At 29.1% G+C, this 19354-nt stretch overlaps 2 protein-coding genes across 5 annotated transcripts; one reads left to right on the forward strand and one right to left on the reverse strand.

Moving 5' to 3' along the window:
- The first annotated feature begins 1326 nt into the window (after positions 1-1326).
- On the forward strand, positions 1327-4251 carry LOC123298264 (mitochondrial import inner membrane translocase subunit Tim23). 3 transcript variants are annotated; one of them, XR_006535261.1, is made up of 6 exons: positions 1327-1531; positions 1595-1826; positions 1951-2120; positions 2240-2340; positions 3032-3166; positions 4181-4199. XR_006535261.1 is itself a non-coding variant. In XM_044880224.1 (5 exons), exons 1-5 carry the CDS (start codon positions 1462-1464, stop codon positions 3038-3040), a joined length of 582 nt encoding a protein of 193 aa, XP_044736159.1. In that variant the 5' UTR covers positions 1327-1461; the 3' UTR covers positions 3041-4251. The 3 variants fall into 3 exon arrangements, 2 of the variants coding, with proteins under 2 accessions (XP_044736159.1, XP_044736158.1); XM_044880224.1 differs by having other exon boundaries at positions 3032-4251; XM_044880223.1 differs by lacking the exons at positions 3032-3166; positions 4181-4199 and having other exon boundaries at positions 2240-3025.
- A 6696-nt stretch (positions 4252-10947) lies between these two features.
- On the reverse strand, positions 10948-16169 carry LOC123297425 (zinc/cadmium resistance protein). Of its 2 annotated transcripts, XR_006535241.1 has the most exons (5): positions 15969-16169; positions 14898-15120; positions 13768-14537; positions 12732-12796; positions 11709-11771 (listed from the first exon to the last, which is right to left on the reverse strand). XR_006535241.1 is itself a non-coding variant. In XM_044879077.1 (4 exons), exons 1-4 carry the CDS (start codon positions 16143-16145, stop codon positions 11526-11528), a joined length of 1416 nt encoding a protein of 471 aa, XP_044735012.1. In that variant the 5' UTR covers positions 16146-16169; the 3' UTR covers positions 10948-11525. The 2 variants fall into 2 exon arrangements, 1 of the variants encoding a protein (XP_044735012.1); XM_044879077.1 differs by lacking the exon at positions 12732-12796 and having other exon boundaries at positions 10948-11771.
- Positions 16170-19354: the final 3185 nt, after the last annotated feature.

A 19354-nucleotide genomic window follows, 5' to 3' on the forward strand; every position in this document is an offset into this window, starting at 1 on the left:
AAAAAAATGCAAGAAAAATCATGATTTCTTTTACTTAAATATTAAAAATTAAAAATAAATTTTTGTAAACACGGTCATTTTACTTTGAACTACAAACTTTATCCTAATAGAATTGAAACGCGGATCGAGAGAGGAACAATCGAGACAATCAAAACTACTTCAAAAATTCAATTTGAAAAAATGTTCCGATTTTGATAAAAAGTAATTTTAATAAAAAAAAGAACAAAAATTGGGGCCCCTCAAAGATTGAACGATTAGATTCTGAAAAACCGACTTAAAGCTAATGAATCTCTTTCTGGTGTAATCCAAAGGATGAAATATAATATTTATTAAGTGATTTATAGGCAACAGCTATAGCAGTACTGTAACCATACAGTCACTACTTTTTAAAAGAATCCGTTTGTTGTATAATATTTTACGCAATATGTACTTGAAATTGGTTTTCTTTAGAATTAAGTTTTAAAACAAGGGCAATAAATGTTTTAATGGCTTAAATATACACGTAGAGAAATTTTTTAACATCAATCAAATTAAGATACTTATGGAAAAATGTTTGTGAATAAATAAAACCAAAGATTATAACAAAAGAAAAAAAAATTATGGTTCCAAATATATAAATTTTTAATTAATGGTTGTGTTTTTTTTTAATACCTTATGTCCCATTTGAAGAGTGAAAATAAATACGAGATAAATCTTATGAACAATCTATGAGTACTAGCCAGAAATTTTATAAATAAAAATTGAAACCTTGAAACTACACCAAATTTCAGTGTATTAAACTGCCCTTATCTAGCTTAGGAAATTGTTTAGGTTTTTGTCAGAAAGTGCACTAAATGAAAAATGATAAGTGAAATTGACTTTAATAATCCCCCCGGCAAAAGCATATTCTTCCTCGTAGCTTTCTCCAAACTGAACTGATTTTCTTGAAACATTACATTACATTTCAAACAAAAACAAAAAAGTCAAAAGTAGTCGTTTCTGGAATATCTTCTTAAAGCAAATGCGAGGAGAAATATCCCGGAGCAAATTCGATATTTCAAAAACAATGGGTCCGATGTCTGAGTGCCCCCTCAATAATTTCATGCTAGCGACGCGACGTCTGTGATCTTAGCATTGCCTAGGCGTCCAAAATGTATCATATAAATAATTTTAAAATATTTTGTTTTACATATTAAATGAATTCATTCTGAAAACATTTAATTTGAAAAAATCAAAAATAAATTTTCCTACCCATAAAAATTAGAAATTGTTTCAAGAAAATTTGTATTGTATAAAAATATTTTTCTGGTCGATACATGTACGCATGGTATAGCAGTTTCCTGTAAGATCCGCAAAATGTTAACCTATCAAACAACCCATTCCTCGATCTTTTAAATTATAGTAATGTCATTAGTTTAGTGAATTTGGCTATAATATTTCCCTTTTTTCGAGTAAATACGAATAGAATCTAAGATAATAATAATGGAAGGACAAAATGACAGTGGGTCAGATGATATATTTAATTCAAACCTTGGAAATGTAGATTTAATAGGTATGTCGTAATAATTTTTAAGCACGACGTAATATTTTAGAGGTTATTATTCTTTGATTTTAGGAAAACGATTGTCACCTTATTTGAACTATGATTTAAATTTTATTCCACAAAGCCAGCCAGATTATATATTTCTGGAGGGTGCTGGTAAACAGCGTGGAAGATTTGAATTGGCTTTTGGACAAATTGGAGCATCGGCAATGACTGGAGCTGCTGTAGGTGGCATTAATGGTTTATATAATGGATTAAAAGCGACTACCCTAGCTGGGGAAAAAGGGAAATTACGAAGAACTCAGTTAGTATTTCATTCATTTTTCTACTTCTTTAACATGTTTTCCTTGCCAAAAATCTTCTGTTATTGTCAGAAATTCAAGGCTTTATCGGAAATGTTTTTAAATTTTGTTTATTGTTGATATTAGGCTTATCAATCATGTTATGAAAAATGGATCAGCCACAGCCAATACTTTAGGAACGATTGCTGTTATGTACTCAACATTCGGAGTGTGTTTATCGTGGATTCGAGGAACGGACGATGATTTGAATACCCTTGTTGCTGCGAGTGCAACAGGAGTCCTTTATAAATCAACAGGTAAATTATTTTGAAATTTGATAAATCAAAAAATACCCACTCCCCTTTATTTAGCAATAAAAAATATTAAGATATTTTGATTGAAATGTTTATCATTAAATTTTCTTTTAATTTCACAGCTGGTTTGAGAAAATGTGCAATGGGTGGGGCAATAGGTTTAAGTCTTGCTGCAGTGTATTGTTTATGGAATTCAAGAGAAAATCTACAGAATATAACACAGGTTAGGAAGAATCTAATGTAAAAAATTAACCCAAATTGAATTAACCAAATAAAAAAGAAATATTTTTGGAAATTACATCAAAATTTTTAGTTTTATTCTCCAAACTAACCTTTGAAATTTAATATATTTAAAAATTATGTACTGTGGGTGGCGTTCATATATTACGTTCGTTGGTCGTTGGCATAAAGAGCGGAGAGTTCCAGTTTTTTATTCCTTTTGCTAGCACGGCTGCCAGTAGAGACAATCTTTTTTATTACGTTACTGAAATTATTCCGAATCAAATCTTATTTTATAATTGTTGATTTTGAATCACTTTAAATTTAGTTGAAAATGAAAATAACTAAATAATTAGTTTTTGTTGATTGACGTAAATTATAAACGATCAGTCTAGCTCATAATCAAAAAAAGTATTCCTGTAGCGGTAAAATTTTTTTTCAGCCACGAATTCATTTATTGCGGTATTATTATCTCTATGAGTTAACTTGACATTTCACTTTTTATTTTTGTATCCAATTATACGAGGCAGTCTGGTGTACGAAGTGGATACAGAAGATAACTAAATTGTTTTGTATCCAATTATTCCAGCTGGCGGAAATGAGCAAATGTCAAATAACTGAAATATTCCTTAACGTAATAATTGAATGACCCCCAAAATGTTCACATGTAAACTAAAATGTATTTAATTTTTTAGCGAATGTAGTGCACTGCATATTTAAAAAAAAGCAAACAACAGAAAGTTATTTTCACCCGTAATCAAATTTTATCCAAATATTCTAACGAATTTACTTATTGTAAGAGGGGTTCCATACCAAATAGAAAGATTAAGGTATTGTAAGTGTTTGAACACATACGTTACAAGTACAGTAATACAATACGGAATATGCTTCAGCGCCGACAATTTTATCAGTGGTCGGCGTTGATATCGCGGTTTTTCGACAGGCCGATTTGCCGTAGTTAATATGCGTTCATTGTTGGAAACTTACGCTAAAACAACCCTACAATTCCGAGGTATTACTGTAGAATCTTTCAACAAATAACACTTGAAGTATGTATTTTTTTATAAAATTGTTATTACATTAGTGTTATGTGACTTTTTCGAGCTTCAATTGTTACTTGTTTAGAAACTCAGTCACATTCCATAATCATACTTCATATTTTATCGGAGAATTTTCTAAAAATTCCAAAAGAATTCATTACATACAAATTGTCACATTCATTCATTTGAGGTATTCTAATATTTTTTGGTAACAGGAAGTGATCACTTCTAATGTTAGTAAGCGTTTGTTTATTAATAAGTCCATTTCATTAGACATGAGACCAGTATAAGGTTCAAGTCGACCGCGAAATTCATTAATAGGTAGATATACTTTGCTACCTGAAATACCCAACATTGCCACGGTATTGACAGGCGTTGTAATTGTCTATCGACGATTTGCGCGACATCTATTGAAAGCACACCATGTGAATGATCTTTATTCTCTAATCAAATCATGGATCTTGGTCGAGTGGGCAAAATAACGACCGGCCTTTTTAATAATCTTTAAAAAAAAAGCTTAAATAATCGAATTTCCTTAAGAACCCGAAATATTTTATACACTCCCCGAAAAGTGTTTGATTCATGATGGAATTAATCGAGAAAATAATAACTATTGCTAAAAACTGGAAATGCTTTTAGGCGAAAGAGACTCGGAGTGCATATTAACACTGCCGGATAAGCCCTTCAATCTAACCTAACCTATGATGGAATTTATTCGCTTGAGACCTCAAATGATGAAAAACAATATAAGGTGGAAAATTTTTGTAATCCAAAAATAAGAATTATTTTTGTTTTATTTTTCAGTAATCATTTTTTATAATATCAATGTGAGGATTACAGAAAATATACTTTCTTGCCAAAAAATAGATAAAATACTAATGTTCTTTTTTTTTTTTTAAAATCAAAGAAAATATTGTAATTATTTTTTTGTAAACAATAAAAATATATAAATATTTGCTATGTAAAATGAACGTTGTATGTTAATTTTAGTTGTAATTGTTTTAGTAGAATTTTACAAAAAAAAAATTTAAAACCTCCATCTGTTTTTATTTTTTCAATCCTTTTTCCAATGAGTTTGATGAGTTGGTATTTTAACTATATTCATAATTAAGGATTCCAGCACGTTTCCAAATTTTGGCAATTCAGGAACTTAAAAACTTGACAGTGGGAAAATTTAAACGTTACTTTTCGATATATATATATATATCGAAATATATATATATATATATATATATATATATATATATATATATATATATATATATCGGCTTAAATTCTGACTTGATTATCGCATTATTTGATTTTATTTTCAAAAATAACTTAAAAGTAGCTTAAAGTTCTTCAGGATGCTTTGGACCACTATTACGATGTTATTTAGGTTTTTTATAGCGCCATAAATTTGTCCATTAACTAGTTTTTATTTAATTTTGGATGATAACATAGAAAATACTCGACCAATCATTAACTGAATTTTTGTATTTTTGAATCAAAATTACTATAGAGTAATAACTTATATAACTTCGGTATATAGATACCGAAGTTTATCAAATTACAAAACAAAAAATTGTTTTTGTATATTTCTCGGATCGATTTCAGGCAATTTCTTAGAAAATATTCATCTTAGTAGCCAAGTAAACTAAGTTTTGGTGAGTTTTGGGTCTTAGCTACTCTAAAAATCCATAAACCGAGACAATTTTTTAAATTTAAAAACGACTACAAGTAAAATCATCAAAATTTTATTTTAAATTTGAATAAAAATGGGATCACCCTGGAATGGATCTATACAAAGAGAGGTGGTAAAAATTAATTATAAAAACGATCAATATTGAATTTCATACAATTTTATTTGGACTATTCACAGGAGAGGAGTGTGTGAATACATATTTTTTTACAATTGCATTTTTATTTCATCTTACCTGAAGATGAATGAACTCAATTATACAAATTACTAAACATATAATTTATTATACTAATAGAGAAGATATATTATACTTTGTTTAATTCTACTTAAATTTAGAAAAGCATTTTATACATCATTCAAACAATATTATTCGATTTTTAAGCTCAATTCACATTATTTTCATATTTTAATTATTATCTATTCGAAATTTGATTATTAAATCAATTAAGTACAATATACAATGCTACGATTATTTTTCAAAAGTTCTGAATTATAAAACAAGATATTTTTCCCATCATTGACAATAATAGGTCAGAAGAAGTTATTCGAATAAAATCGTGAAAACGTAGGTTTTTTAATGGACCGTTTGTCGGAGAGACAGAAAAAATTAATGAGTTTTCTATCTGGTGCAGACATGAAAAACTATTGACCCTTAATCCCACTATGCTAGAGATTTCAAGTTCTGTCTATGCCCTCAATGCGCTTAAACAATATCTGGACCAGCCACTATAAGAAAGAAAGTCAGATTCAGAGACATTCTGGGTGAATTGCCTACATTTCACGCCGGTTCGTTCGAAAATCGTCTAAGAATATTTGATCTGTTAATTAAGCTTTCTCAGTATCATATAAAAATGTTGCTTCGAATTTAACAATGAAGCAGATTGACAGGGGAACATATTAAACAGAGAGTGCACCTGATGTCCATATCTGAAAAATACTAGCGTAATTAAAATTTAAATAATTATTACTTTTGTATTTTTAATATTTGTCAAATTATTATCAAATAATTTGTCAAATTTCGATTATTGATAAAACATCTTCCTACATAAATCGATACTGTTGGAAAATATCGATACGATATATATACATATCGATACTTTTCTTTCCCATGCACATCCCCACTGGCATCTAGTTGTTAGTTAAGACTTATTTCTCCCAAGGAAAAGTATATTTAAATGTTATGAACCCAGCTGCAAGTGATCCAGTATGCGATCATATTTAGTTCTCTGATTACATTAATGAAAAGTCGTTAAATTAATAGATTTTATTCTACATAAGGCGAGCAACACAAGGTTTTATAAATTCTGAAATAAGCTTCAAAATTCACAAAGAGAGCCTCTTTCCGATTGAAGTAATGTTCTAACGTTCTGTTAAATGTTCTAATTACATATAAAATTTCGTAATTTTTCCATAAATGGCGAAGGTTAGTTGATTAGGACTTCGAAAAATCGAGTTTTTCAAAGGGAAGACTTCCATCTTGGTTTGAGCATATGAAAATTTGATTTTAAACGCAGTCCATTCAATTTTACCTTCCATATTTCCATTCAGAATATTTCTATTATAAATAAATATTCGAAAATTTCTGTAGTATGAAAAATTCTTCACACCAATAAGTAAATCCCGTAAGTTCTCATTAAAATAAATGTTCAAATTAAATAAAATAAATAAACCTTCTCTATTGTATACATAAAAATTCGTCATTCGACCATTTCTGGGATTTACAACAGAGTTCACACTATTTCTGTGAAAATTTTTAACGTACAAAAACGTATAAAGTTTTTTTTTCAAGATTACAATAACTAAAAATAAAATTATTAATATATATTTATATATAAGTGAATTTTGGCGTAATTTTATTGCATGTTCTAAATACTGAAAATGTAGAAAAATTGTTTGTCAGAAGCTCTAATTTCTCGTTTGTTCGATACGTTATAATTACAAACTATTTTTATTATTGGGGAGTTGAACGATTTTAAGTAATTATTTCGGAAATAAATCCCGACTGATTTACAACGAGGGGTGAGAGTAAACATAATCAATCCATTAGAAATGCTAAAAATTCCAGAACATACACATTTTATGTTCTGCTTTCTTCTATCGATTAGCTTGAGATTAACTATTGAGAAAAATATCTCGAAAACAGTCGACTTTCCTGAACAAATGTCTAGCAACAAATTGTAGTAAAAACAATTTTCTATTTTAAGTTCAGAAGAATATTTCCGTAGAAATAACCATTTTTGAGATACAGCGCTCTGAAAGATCCCGAAAATTGTTGATAATTTTGATAACAAAGCAAGTCAATAGGACTCAACTTAGTGGCGGATTTAGGCTTTTATTTGTGAGGCCAGAGCCTAGAGTAACAACATTTCAGGAGCCCCAAAATTTAAAATATTTGGATTAAATTGTTATCGAAACCCTTCGATACAAATTTGTATAAAAGGGGGGCCCAATTTATTTACACAGGCTAAAAAAACAGGGAGAAAAAGACAAATTACCTTGATTACTAATTAAATTTGTCGAAAAGGACATGATTTTTGATAATTCTTAATTACTAATTTTCACGGACTTTAATCTTATATAGTCAATCGTGCGGGGACTTTTAATTTTGTAGGAAATTACTCTAAACATTGGTGATATTTATATTAAATCTTAGTGCGTTTACGGAAAAATCTTTCATTGAGTTTTCGACACTAGTGCCGAATTAATAAAGCGTTTGTCGTTAAAAAGCGTAAAGGTATTTTAACAGAAAGTTGTGGTGGCTAACGGTAATACAGAAGAACATCGAGCTACCCCAAAAAATTAAATTATTCATGATTAAATTGACGTTATAATAATTTTCTTTTATTAACGCCATAATTCACTTTGAAATTATTTAGAATCTCAACAGCCATCAAAAAAACTACAATACCTATAATTTTTTATTTAATAATAATTAAATTAATCTAATTTATAAAATTATATTTCAAATTTCTAAGTGGTGCTCTATCTGTTTTTATGCTGATCAATGGGACTGATTACTTCTTTTTAAAAAAAGTACATATTATATCTTTATTAATAATGCAAGGCGTAATTCATTCAATTCGAAGTCCTACTAATATTTTAGTAACACATAATTTAATAAAAACGGATTTACTACACTTTTCTTGTGGAAAGGTAAAAATTAGTGTGGATCAGTTTTTTTCTGTCCAAAAGTGTACAATTTTAATTTTATTATGATATCAGACTTATCTGTGCAGACAGTTTTCTAGGTATGTAGTGCTTTATCATAATGATAAAGCGATAAATAAGGAACTTCCAAGAACTACTTCCTAGAAATAAATAAAAATCTTTTTGGCATATAATTTTTTCTATGAGAAAAATTAAAATATATGCTTTTTAAATTGATTACAGCTCCATTTACTCTTTGGATGCATTATAAATAATTAGTTTGGACGAATAAGATTAAATTACTCCTAAAATTTTCAACAATATATTAATATTTTATCTGCATGTTTTTAACAACACCGGGCTTAAAACAATATACATTTGCGTTATGGATCTCTATATATGCGTTATAAAGTATGTTTTTCCAAAAGTGAATTTTACAAACTTCATGTTTCGTTGAAGTTTGATAACATTAAGTCCAGTTTATCAAAATTTCTTCGGAATAAAAACGACGGCTATTTTATATTAGAGAGCTCAATATATAAAAATTAAGTTCTCCGATTAAAAGTTGTGGCTAAAATTACGAGACTAAATCATTACTATTCAAACAAAAAATTTCGACGACATTTAAATATCGACATCGTCTCTGTCTGGTACATCATCATCTTCCAGTTTTAGCATTCAATTATTTTCGCTTCTCTATACACTCGAGCCTGCTCGCTTTCGGTCTACCAATGATGTACATTTCTTCGCACTTTCGAAGCGTGCAAATATATTTTACATTTCGAAACGATACAATATCATGAAGTTTTAGAAATGAGTTGCTCTTATGGCGTGTTAGTTTTTTGCTAGCAAACTTTCTGTGAATGTCAAATATTTATTTTCAAAATTTTATCCACAAACTTTTATAAACAAAAATTTTGACTGGACTAATTTTAATATTTAAAACGCATACCCTGAAGTGTAAAATATATAACGACTAGAAATTTAACTACCGTTTTAATTATTATTAATTATTTAAATATTTACAATCTCAATAGTCTCTTGGTGTTTTTTTTTTATTGTTATTAAAACAATTAAATTCTTTTCATTTTGTCCTTAAAAAATGTAATGAAATTATGTCCTTTATTTAATCATTTTACCTTCTTTGTATACAATCGGTGCACAATTAATTGATACTATTTGAACATTCCCTTGGATTAATTACTTAAATTAACTTAAGTCAAAAGAGATTCAAAATTAATTCTAAGTTTATTTTTCTCACATTGATAGGGTATCCCTTTTGTGCTTGATTTTAACCATTACTAAAATATCGCAAAAAATTTCAATTTCGAATGAAAGTCCTTAAATAAGCTGGGAGAACAAATGAATGTAAACCTGGTATGGGTACCGAGTCTAAGGGCATTCCAGGGAATTATGAAGACGGCGAGCTTACAAGAAATGAACGTACAGTAGGTACACGCGAATCGATACCAAATTACTGTTAAAAAATGAAGGTCTGTGTGCGAAATATCAAAATAGTCAAGCTCTATGTCTCAATTATATTTTATCACATAGAAAAATGAATTTTTATAAAATCTTTATGGAAATCAAATGAAAAAATATCGTTGAAACTTGAACCTTTAAAATTTTTGTGTCTGTTAAACCGACCACCTGGAAATTCAAATTTTTGTGTTAGTTTTAATAACGGCTGAAATTGAAGTACTACAGTTCTATAAAATGTTTACAAAATATTTACAATATACTTAAAAATTACATGTAATTCATTTAATTTTTCATTCAATGGCAAATTGTCATAAAAATGTCATCTTGTCATTATTTAATCCTAATAAAACCCTGTTAATAATAAAATGAGCAATTTCTGGTACCCTCTCAACAGCAATTCGAATTCAATTTTTCTACTTGTGAATCTATTCTTTATCAAACTCAACCGTAATTCTATTTTTAGTCAATTAATTGTGCAATTTTTAAAAACACTTTATTTTAAAATAAAAATTCAAATGATTCGAAATTTTTAGGTCAGAAACCAAATCATAAAACAATTTGCAAAAAATGCAAGTGGATTTATCAAAATGTCTAGAAATATTTTGTTAAATTTCAAAGTTAAAAAGCCAAAACAGAAGTTTAAAATTTGTTAAAAATAGAGGTGTCGCAATTTTTTCCAAATTTCTTTTTTTTTTTTTGGAAATATTTAACAGGCAAAATTATATAATACAATTTTGTCTCAGAAACTAATATTGTTTCTACATCTGGAAACGATGGAAAAAAACACGGAAAGTGCATTGTTTCATTTAATGAAACTAATTTGAGTTAATAAAATATTGAAATATGAACTAAGATTATTCATTATATTACATTTCAATATAAGAGATTTATAAAAATCTTCGATGTAGTGACATCATTCGTCATAATAAGTTTAAATTACGTTTTGTCCCAATAAATAAATCAAGACAAACTAATACACTTTTACTTAATTTCAAATTTAAAGCTCTCTTCTATTATTAAAGTTCATGTAGGACGCCTGCATATGGATTATACTGCGCATGCGTCCGAGATTATAAAACCCACAAAGGTTATGTTTACCTTCAGTAAATGACCCTACCACCATACGCATACGTGAATTTAAATTATATAATGGATTTATTGCGGATGAATCAGACATGCGTACGACTTCCACGACCCACAACTTAATTGTGACTTTAATTATTACAGGCTCTATCGCTTTACGAATGTTTCCTATTTATGATTTGCCAAACTCTCAAAAAATATATTGAAAATCATGCGACGCCTCTATTGCTGAAGTCCTACGACTTCTATACATCCTGCTTTCAACTATTAAAGACAAAAAAAATACAGCATTACAAAATAAAATAAAACTGACAAAAAAAAACCCTTATTATAAATATAAATATACAAAGTTTTTCCTCTTTTTTAATTAAAAAATATTGCTAAATTTTATTCAGTTTGTGTTGACTATAAAAAAAATGAGTTTAAGATGACTGAACAACGTAGTGTGTGTTTAAACTAACGATGACGATGTTGTCGATGGAACAGCAAATAAAAAGTAAAATTGTGTTTAATCACTAAGTAGTGTCGTTATTTTCTCGTAAATATTAGATATTCTTTTGTTTCAAATATAATTTTCGAATAATATAACTTAGAAATGTCATTATTTTGTGTCACAAATGTTTTTTAAACGAATCACAAATGTGACTGACATACAATTTATTTTTAAACACTCAAGTGTACTTTTTAACAGTATTTAGTGTCCGCCGCTTGTTGAGTAGACATTGTATTTCGATGTATACAACAACGATGTGTTTGTCAAACGCATGATTCTTTATTTGGGGGACATGTACACAGGTGTTGTTGTATACCCCCACCATTACCACCACCACTACCACATACACAATGTGTACTTTGATGTGACGTTGATAGTAGTGCACCTTCTTCCATTTCGGAAACGGGTTGAGCAGATTGACGTAATGTATGAAAACTACTCGCACTATTTCGTTGACGGCATGTATATGCAACTGATTCATCATCGCTATTTGTACCTGGATTCGAACCCTGTGAAAATTTAAAATAAGTATAAGTAAAATTAACTTTAAATTAAGGATACAAAGTCAGCAAAACTTGGGCCATTGCATGTCAAAGCAACAAAAATAAAAACATTTCAAAATTTACCATTTCAGATTTTCTGGAATATGAATTATACCCTTTTTCATTTTTATTGAGTTATTATATTTTTAAAATAAACATAAGTTTACTAGCTGCACCGGTTGTGTAAAACTTCAGATATATTTTTAATTACAGTATGCATCAATAGATGGAATAAAGTCTTTATTAAATTCGATGATCCTAAAAATAAAGCAATGAAGCTTTAGTAAGAGATTTCTCCTTTCACGCCATGATTTGTAAACAGTTGGGAGTATCATTCCATAAAATTTATTAAAATCTGATATGGACAAATTTGTTGACTTGTTGATTTGATATAGAATTGATTCTATAACTCAATTTTTTTCTGGTTTATAAAGTTATTTAACTTTCATTTACTAACACATCCAACTTTCAAAGTTTACCGTAACTAATAGGTAAGAAAATTATTACTTTAATTGACGATAAATTGTTTAACTCGATTAAGTGATTAACAAAATCTTTCATACTATTATTATTCAAATCGATAAAGCAAACCATTAGTATGTGCAAATGACCTTTTTACCATGATTGTTCAAAACAATAAATAATGATATTTAGAAATTTTTAGAGCTTGGTTCCAAGCATAAAGGAAAATTTGAAAAAATGGCATATACTATTTGAAATCCTAGAAGAAGTTCAGAATTATAAATTCTTATAGCACGCGTAAATTTTCGAATGCCATAAATTCAAAATTCTCCACTATGCTAAGAATAAAGCTATTATGATTATGACTTTTTGTTAATTAATAATGATTTTCATTCAAAAAAAAAAACGTACGACCTCATTTGATTATTAAATAATTATAAAAAAATTGACGAGCTTGTTTCTTACGATTTATAAAAATCATCAACTTCTCTTAAGCGGCTGGCGATTTTGAAAATTAATCAAATTTTATCCTAAACATAACACAACTTATAATACAAGTATTAATTCTAAAACTAATATTTACTTATCTTAGGGCAATACATTGAAATAATATTGCGTTTAGATAAAAGTTAAGATTTAAATAAAAAATTTAAAAAAAATTACGATACCCAAATTTTTGTTAACCTCTAATGATTTTACTGTGTGACCTTTACCGAATAATTAGTGTTAATAGTTCATTCTTCATAAAAACTACACGTTACCTTGTAATTAATTAGGCCCATTAAAATTTGTTAATTATTAATCTACTTGAAATACCGGAGAAAAAAGAAACATGATACAATTAAGTAAGCGTATGACTAATTTAAATTAATAATTGTTTTTCAAAACTAAATTTTAGCAAGTAAAAAAATGAACTACAAGTAATATAAAAGATAGATCAGGGGTCGACAACCAACAATCGTCTCTAATTGAGAATTAAGAATACGTTTCTGATCAGGGTTATTTCAAATGGACCCTAGTAAGAAACTTCGAGTTCTTCAACGTTACGCTGGCATGTACATGTGCACATTCATACACTTGCATACTTCTGCAAGTGTGTGAATGTGTAGGAATCGGTGGATATCCGTGAGCAAAAATTGAAAAGGATTTTTCGCCTTACAATTTTATTTTCTACCTGATGCAAAAAGGACATCCGTTACTTCTTGGACACCCCTGTATATCATCCGATAGCTTATAATTTAGAGAAAATTTTTAATGCATCATTTTTTTAAGGGGTCCTTTTGGAAAATCGTAAACTAACAATTTGTAGGGTAATAATGACCCAAGAAATACAAAAATCACATTGAAATAAGCCGTAGATCCAGATTCGAGATGTTCGAACCACTGATCAACACTATTAGATAATTTCGCAATGATGTTTACCTCGAATCATAAAATATAATTTCGTATGTATATACATGGAGTGTTAAATGGCGTATTAAATAAAAATAAATATACAAACCTCTAAATGTCTATCAGCTGGTCCACAACATGTAGAAAAATCACATGGATCTGCATCAGTTTTCGGACAAATAATTGCACAATTACCCATTTGTTGTTTTTCAACAATTGTCCCACCATTATCGACTCCACCAATATAATCATCTAGCTCAACAAATTCTGGTTGAATTGTTGTCGAATGGATTCCTTCATTGTGAAAGAATTCCTTAACTTTTTCCGCTATTTTCATATACTCGGATAAATTTCTACAACGTATATGCGCCGATGCAATAATACGATCACCAGCTAATTGCCACACATGGAATTCATGCACCGCTAATACTCCATCAACTTTTGTTAGTAGCTTATGTTGTATGGCATCCACTTGTATGTGAGTCGGTACGGTTTGTAATAAAATTAAAGCTGATTCACGTAAAAGTGGCCATACTGAATGTAATATTAATAATACTAATAATATACTTAAAGCGGGATCTATGTAATCTTTGTAATCCCAATCTGTTAACCAAAATACTGTTGCCGAACATATTACAATCACTGAGCCTAAAGCGTCTGATAACACATGTAAAAATACACCACGCATGTTCATTGAGTTTGCATCGTGATAGTGACCATGTTTATGACCGCTACTTGATGAGGATGCTGTTGTGTTGTTTGGTGGATGAAATGTTTCGTCGTTTTCGTTATCATCCGTTGTGACGAGTTGTGATAGACGATTACGTTGTTTTATTGCTGAGCTTCCACCACCACCGTGTGTGTGACCACTTCCATGTTCTAGACAATAAAGGAAACATTCATGGATTAATTCGAAAATTCTGGAGATATGACGCAAATCTAGTATATGCCAATGTTAAAAAAGAGGTCTAATACCGAGATCCGCGAATCATTCCCTCCCCCAAACGGGAGAGGGCAATTAAGTATTTAGGATATAGACTAAAATCATATACGAAGGATGATATTCTAGAGCAATTTATTCAGTTGATATCCGATCTCTTTTATTTTTGTGATGAGATCAGTGTGAAAATTAAAAAAAAAATTAACAATGTTTTTGTTATTTTTAGGAAAATGGATCAAATATTATTCTAAAAAGAAATGAAAAAGAAAAGTATGATTAAGGTTGCGAAAAATAATTACCTCGAAATAAAAGTAATCCAACAAGATTTACAAATAATCCAATAACACCAACTACCACCAATAATTTGGCATCATGTATTGTTTGTTTTTCAATAAAACGTTTAAAAGCTTCTAGTGTGATACTAAAACATAATGCAACTAAGAATACAGCATTCACTAATGCCCCTAATACTTCAGCACGTGCCCATCCAAATGTATTTTTTGACCATTTCTTTGGAGACATCTGTAAATAAACAAAAAAATGGCATGACAAATTAATTACTTTATTTAATTTATATAAAATAAGTGCAAATAAAGTGAGCGTTAGTCTCACTAGGTAGATAGAGAGAGTTAACCTAGCATAATAAATTTAGGATTGGCTATAGACTTTTTGATACCATAGATACCAAAGCTATTTGGCTGAAAATGGAGGAATTGTCTTAACTTACCCTGAACAGATCTAGGTGGACTGTTTAAGGCTTAGAAATTTTTTGAAGGATATCATTTCTAGCTTGTTTTAACGTACTTTGATGAAAATTGATATTACGATCTTTGTATACGCAGATCTTTGTATCGATGCAATTAAACTTTAAGAGAAGGTGCATAAAGCGAATTGATGTTTCCTATGTATATGCATTGTTCTCTCGATGTTTGGACTAATATAGGAAGTTAGTAAACATAGATTAGTTCGAACTCTTAAAACTATTGGCGTTATATAGAATTTAAAATGGTTTTAGTCTTCGCTAAAATGAAAGAAAGAAACACTGATCTATATAAAACACTGGATAGTGGATGCCGTCAAAGAAAGCGTTAGGACTACATTGGCCGCCAATGCTAAAAGTAAACGAATTCATTATCCAGTGTTTATTACAGATCAGTGGAAAGAAAAAATATTCTCAAACAGAAATCATTTTTATTCAAACTCATTATTTATGTTTATCATATACAAAAGTAGATATGAAATTGCATAAATTCTATGCTATTGTAACTGGCCTAGAAAATTACATTCTTCAATATTGAAAAAGGTGAAATAAAATCACATATATTATAAAAATTGATATTCAAAAAGAATGATATTATAAAAATAATTACCTTGACAGATAAAAAGGCAACCGCTAGGGCTGCCACATCACTTAACATATGAAAACTATCGGCAACCAATGCCATTGAATTTGTTATATATCCGACAACTATTTCTACAACAAAAAATGATGTTGTCAACCATAACATTGATATCAGTCGACATTTTTTCCCCGTATATCGTCCCATATTTTTTTTAAAATCTGCAACAAATGAAAAATGAAAATATTAATTAAAAATTCTATAAATATGCTTTTTAAATGATATTTTAATTTAGGAATACGAATAGTAGATAGATATGTATTTGATTTTTCTTATTCTAGACTCTGTTCTCTCTTTCCAAAATCAGACAAAAATTTCCATGAAGAGCAAAAAATTATGATAGACTTATTTAGGATTGAAAACAGAAAAGTAGGGTATTGATAATTTTGAGGATAGTTACACAGGTCAATACAAATGTTGTCTCAGAAGCACGTTTTGACGTGCTAAATACGAACCTGAGCGCAAAATCGCTTCAGCACGTCACGTTTTCGATAAATTAGCCCCTCATTATGAAAATTTTCCTAAATTTGAACTCATATTTCACCGGAAATTCGAACTTATTTCTCAAAAAAAAATTTACGTTATCAAAAAAATCCATTCATTTCCCTTCAAAATTTTGAATTTTTCCAAGAGAAGAGTAAAAAGGATATCGGAAGTACTCAAAGAGTATTTTAAAGGAAAAAGAAGGTATACAATTTTCATATGAGAAAATAATTACATAGTGGGGTTACGGAATTTCGAATATAACCGAAAAACGGATTTTTCCCTTTCTTAGGTAAAAAAATTGCGAAAACCTTATATATATTAGAGAAGTTTTGAAGTCGAATTCAGCACCCCAAAACTATAACAAATGTTTTGTCGCTGTGATTTCCTAAAGTGTATTTATTATCTCTTTTTTAACACTCTCGATAGAAACATCGTAATAATTTCTTAAAATTAATCTAATAATCTTAAATATGGTCTTTAAAAGAAAATTCTTTGAAAGTTTAAAACTGAAACACTTTTGATTTCTAAGTTGAAAAGTCTCTCTCTACTATTTAAGTTGAGTTGTTAGTCTAAGCATTTTGCCAACTATAAATTATAAAATTATTATCACTTAAATCTTTTATGTGTCTTTAAATTAAATAGAATAAATCATTCGAGTCTTATATTCATGATTAAATAATATTTTTGTATTATATTTATGAATAACAATCAAGAGATCTCATCATATATTATTGACAGTAATACATACATACATCAAACAAATTACTAAGATCATTTTTATCTTTTTATGTGTCTGTTATCTTTTTTAAAACTTATTACACACAAAACAATTAATTCATAATTCATAAAATAATAAAATTCTTGGTATTTATGTCCAAATTTATTATAAAAACATCTGAATTCTATAAAATGACCTTATCATTCAAACAAACATTGGAATTTATTAAGTAATTTAGTTATCTGTAAATATACTCACAAAATGTGAAAATTGAATAAAAACACACCCTGGAAGCAAAATTTTTAAAAAAGAAATTCAAAGCTAGGTCCTTAGAAATTGCCAAGTATGTAATCCTACTAAATTTGGGTCATATTTTTAAAATTTGTGATCAAAATTAACCTATCTCTAGTCGGTTTCAAGAATGTGGAGTCCTGGTCCCGGAATTAAGCACATAAGTGATAGCCAGCGAAAAATTGTCATCACAGATGAAAAGAATGACCCAAAATTAGTGGGTTTCAAAAAAAATTATAATAAAATGGGATTAAATTTGCCTGTGTTATCAAAAAAATCTAATTTTTTTAACTTTATGACGTCCTCAGAATCGAAAAAATTTAATTTTGCTCGATCGCATCCAAATTTTATCCAGTTTTGATAAACCAATTATGTAATCCTACTAAACTTGGGTCATATTTTTCAAATTTCAAGTTAATTCAAAATTAACCTAGCTCTAATAGATATCAAGAATGTGGAGTCCTGGTCCCGGAATTGAGCACAAAAGTGGTAGCTAGCGAAAAATTGACATCATAGCTTAAAAGAATGACCCAAAGTTAGTGGTATTTTTTTTTCAATATATGAAGGAATTCGCTTGGCTAGCGTAGCTCCTGCGCTACGATTTTTTTAAAAATTACGTTTAATCAAATTTACGTAAAAACGAACACTTTAAAACAGTATTACTGACAATTATGAGTTTTTATTTCTTAACATTATTAAATTAGCTAGACAATTCCAATTTGGTATTGATTCATAAATTATTAGACTAGAATTTTAAGTGAAATTGTTTGATGTTGTAATTTTCTTTGGAAATTTTTGTTAAATAATGCACATATATACTCTACAATTACAATACCCAATTTGAATATTAACTATTTATTGATTTGTTATTCTATTGTTTTAATTTTGTTAAGTACTACCGGCATGCAATAAATCAAGTTTCCAGCGCGTGCTCTGAAATGTGCTTTATTATATTATAAGTATGCTAACATGGATGGAATCCGTTTTTATAGAATTTGATTGTGAAGAATGGCAGTACTAGCAGAGATAAGATCGGAGTTTAACAAATAAGCCTTTTAAACAGAGGCCTAGCAAGTAAACCTTAATGAACTTGGTTCGTTTTCTCTAGCCATTTTATTATTTTCGAATCTTTCAATCTTATTTAGTGGCCAGAGAATTGCCTTGTCTTTTAACTCTATGAGAGATAGATTTCTTCAACCAACTCCGAAGTTTGTAATTTTCCGGTTCTTACTAATGCCCCAAGTTAAGCTTTCGGTACCGTACCCAAGCATCAATCATTTACCTTATCTGATTTCAGCTTTATCTTTCAAATCTATTTCGCAATAGTATGTGGAGATAGTCTGTACTGCCTCTCATTCGATACCTTTTAAGCTTAAAGTAACCAATATTCACCTCAACAGCGAAGTTTTTGATTTTCATCGTACCCAGTTAACATTCATTTTTTTTGCCTGCTGGCATCTGAATCTTCTAGCAATTGATTCCGGTTTAAGGCACGAAATGCGACTCTTTCTGAACAATTTTGTCGACCACTTTGTTTCTATCTATTTCTTAGAGTCCCAGTACTCATATAAAGGAAACCGCTTTCGTTCTTGATAAAATCTTCAATGATTTCCTGCCTTCGCACTGAATTGGCTTTAAGCCCAGCTTAACTACTCCAGGAAATAAAAACTAGCCGCTTGAAAAGTATGACATAAAACTCTGAGGTGTTAAATACATAGAATATATATTTTTGCTCCCCCTGGGTTTATAAATAACAACGATAGTGAATATAAATATAGAAATATAAAGATAGGTACAACATATCATGTCAAAATATGTAAATGATAGACTGCCAATATTATTAAATCAATATTTGAAACCT

Source organism: Chrysoperla carnea, chromosome 4, assembly GCF_905475395.1.
Source record: "Chrysoperla carnea chromosome 4, inChrCarn1.1, whole genome shotgun sequence".
NCBI lineage: Eukaryota > Metazoa > Arthropoda > Insecta > Neuroptera > Chrysopidae > Chrysoperla > Chrysoperla carnea.

Bases quoted from the DNA above. Each gene is read 5' to 3' on its own strand.
- LOC123297425 (XM_044879077.1), bottom strand. From the start codon at position 16,145: ATGGGACGATATACGGGGAAAAAATGTCGACTGATATCAATGTTATGG. The intron at 15,121-15,968 runs GTAATTATTTTT...GTTTATTTACAG, and splicing joins TTGCCTTTTTATCTGTCAAG to ATGTCTCCAAAGAAATGGTC. The intron at 14,538-14,897 runs GTAATTATTTTT...TTTATTGTCTAG, and splicing joins TGGATTACTTTTATTTCGAG to AACATGGAAGTGGTCACACA.
- LOC123298264 (XM_044880223.1), top strand. From the start codon at position 1,462: ATGGAAGGACAAAATGACAGTGGGTCAGATGATATATTTAATTCAAAC. The intron at 1,827-1,950 runs GTTAGTATTTCA...TGTTGATATTAG, and splicing joins GGGAAATTACGAAGAACTCA to GCTTATCAATCATGTTATGA. The intron at 2,121-2,239 runs GTAAATTATTTT...TTAATTTCACAG, and splicing joins AGTCCTTTATAAATCAACAG to CTGGTTTGAGAAAATGTGCA.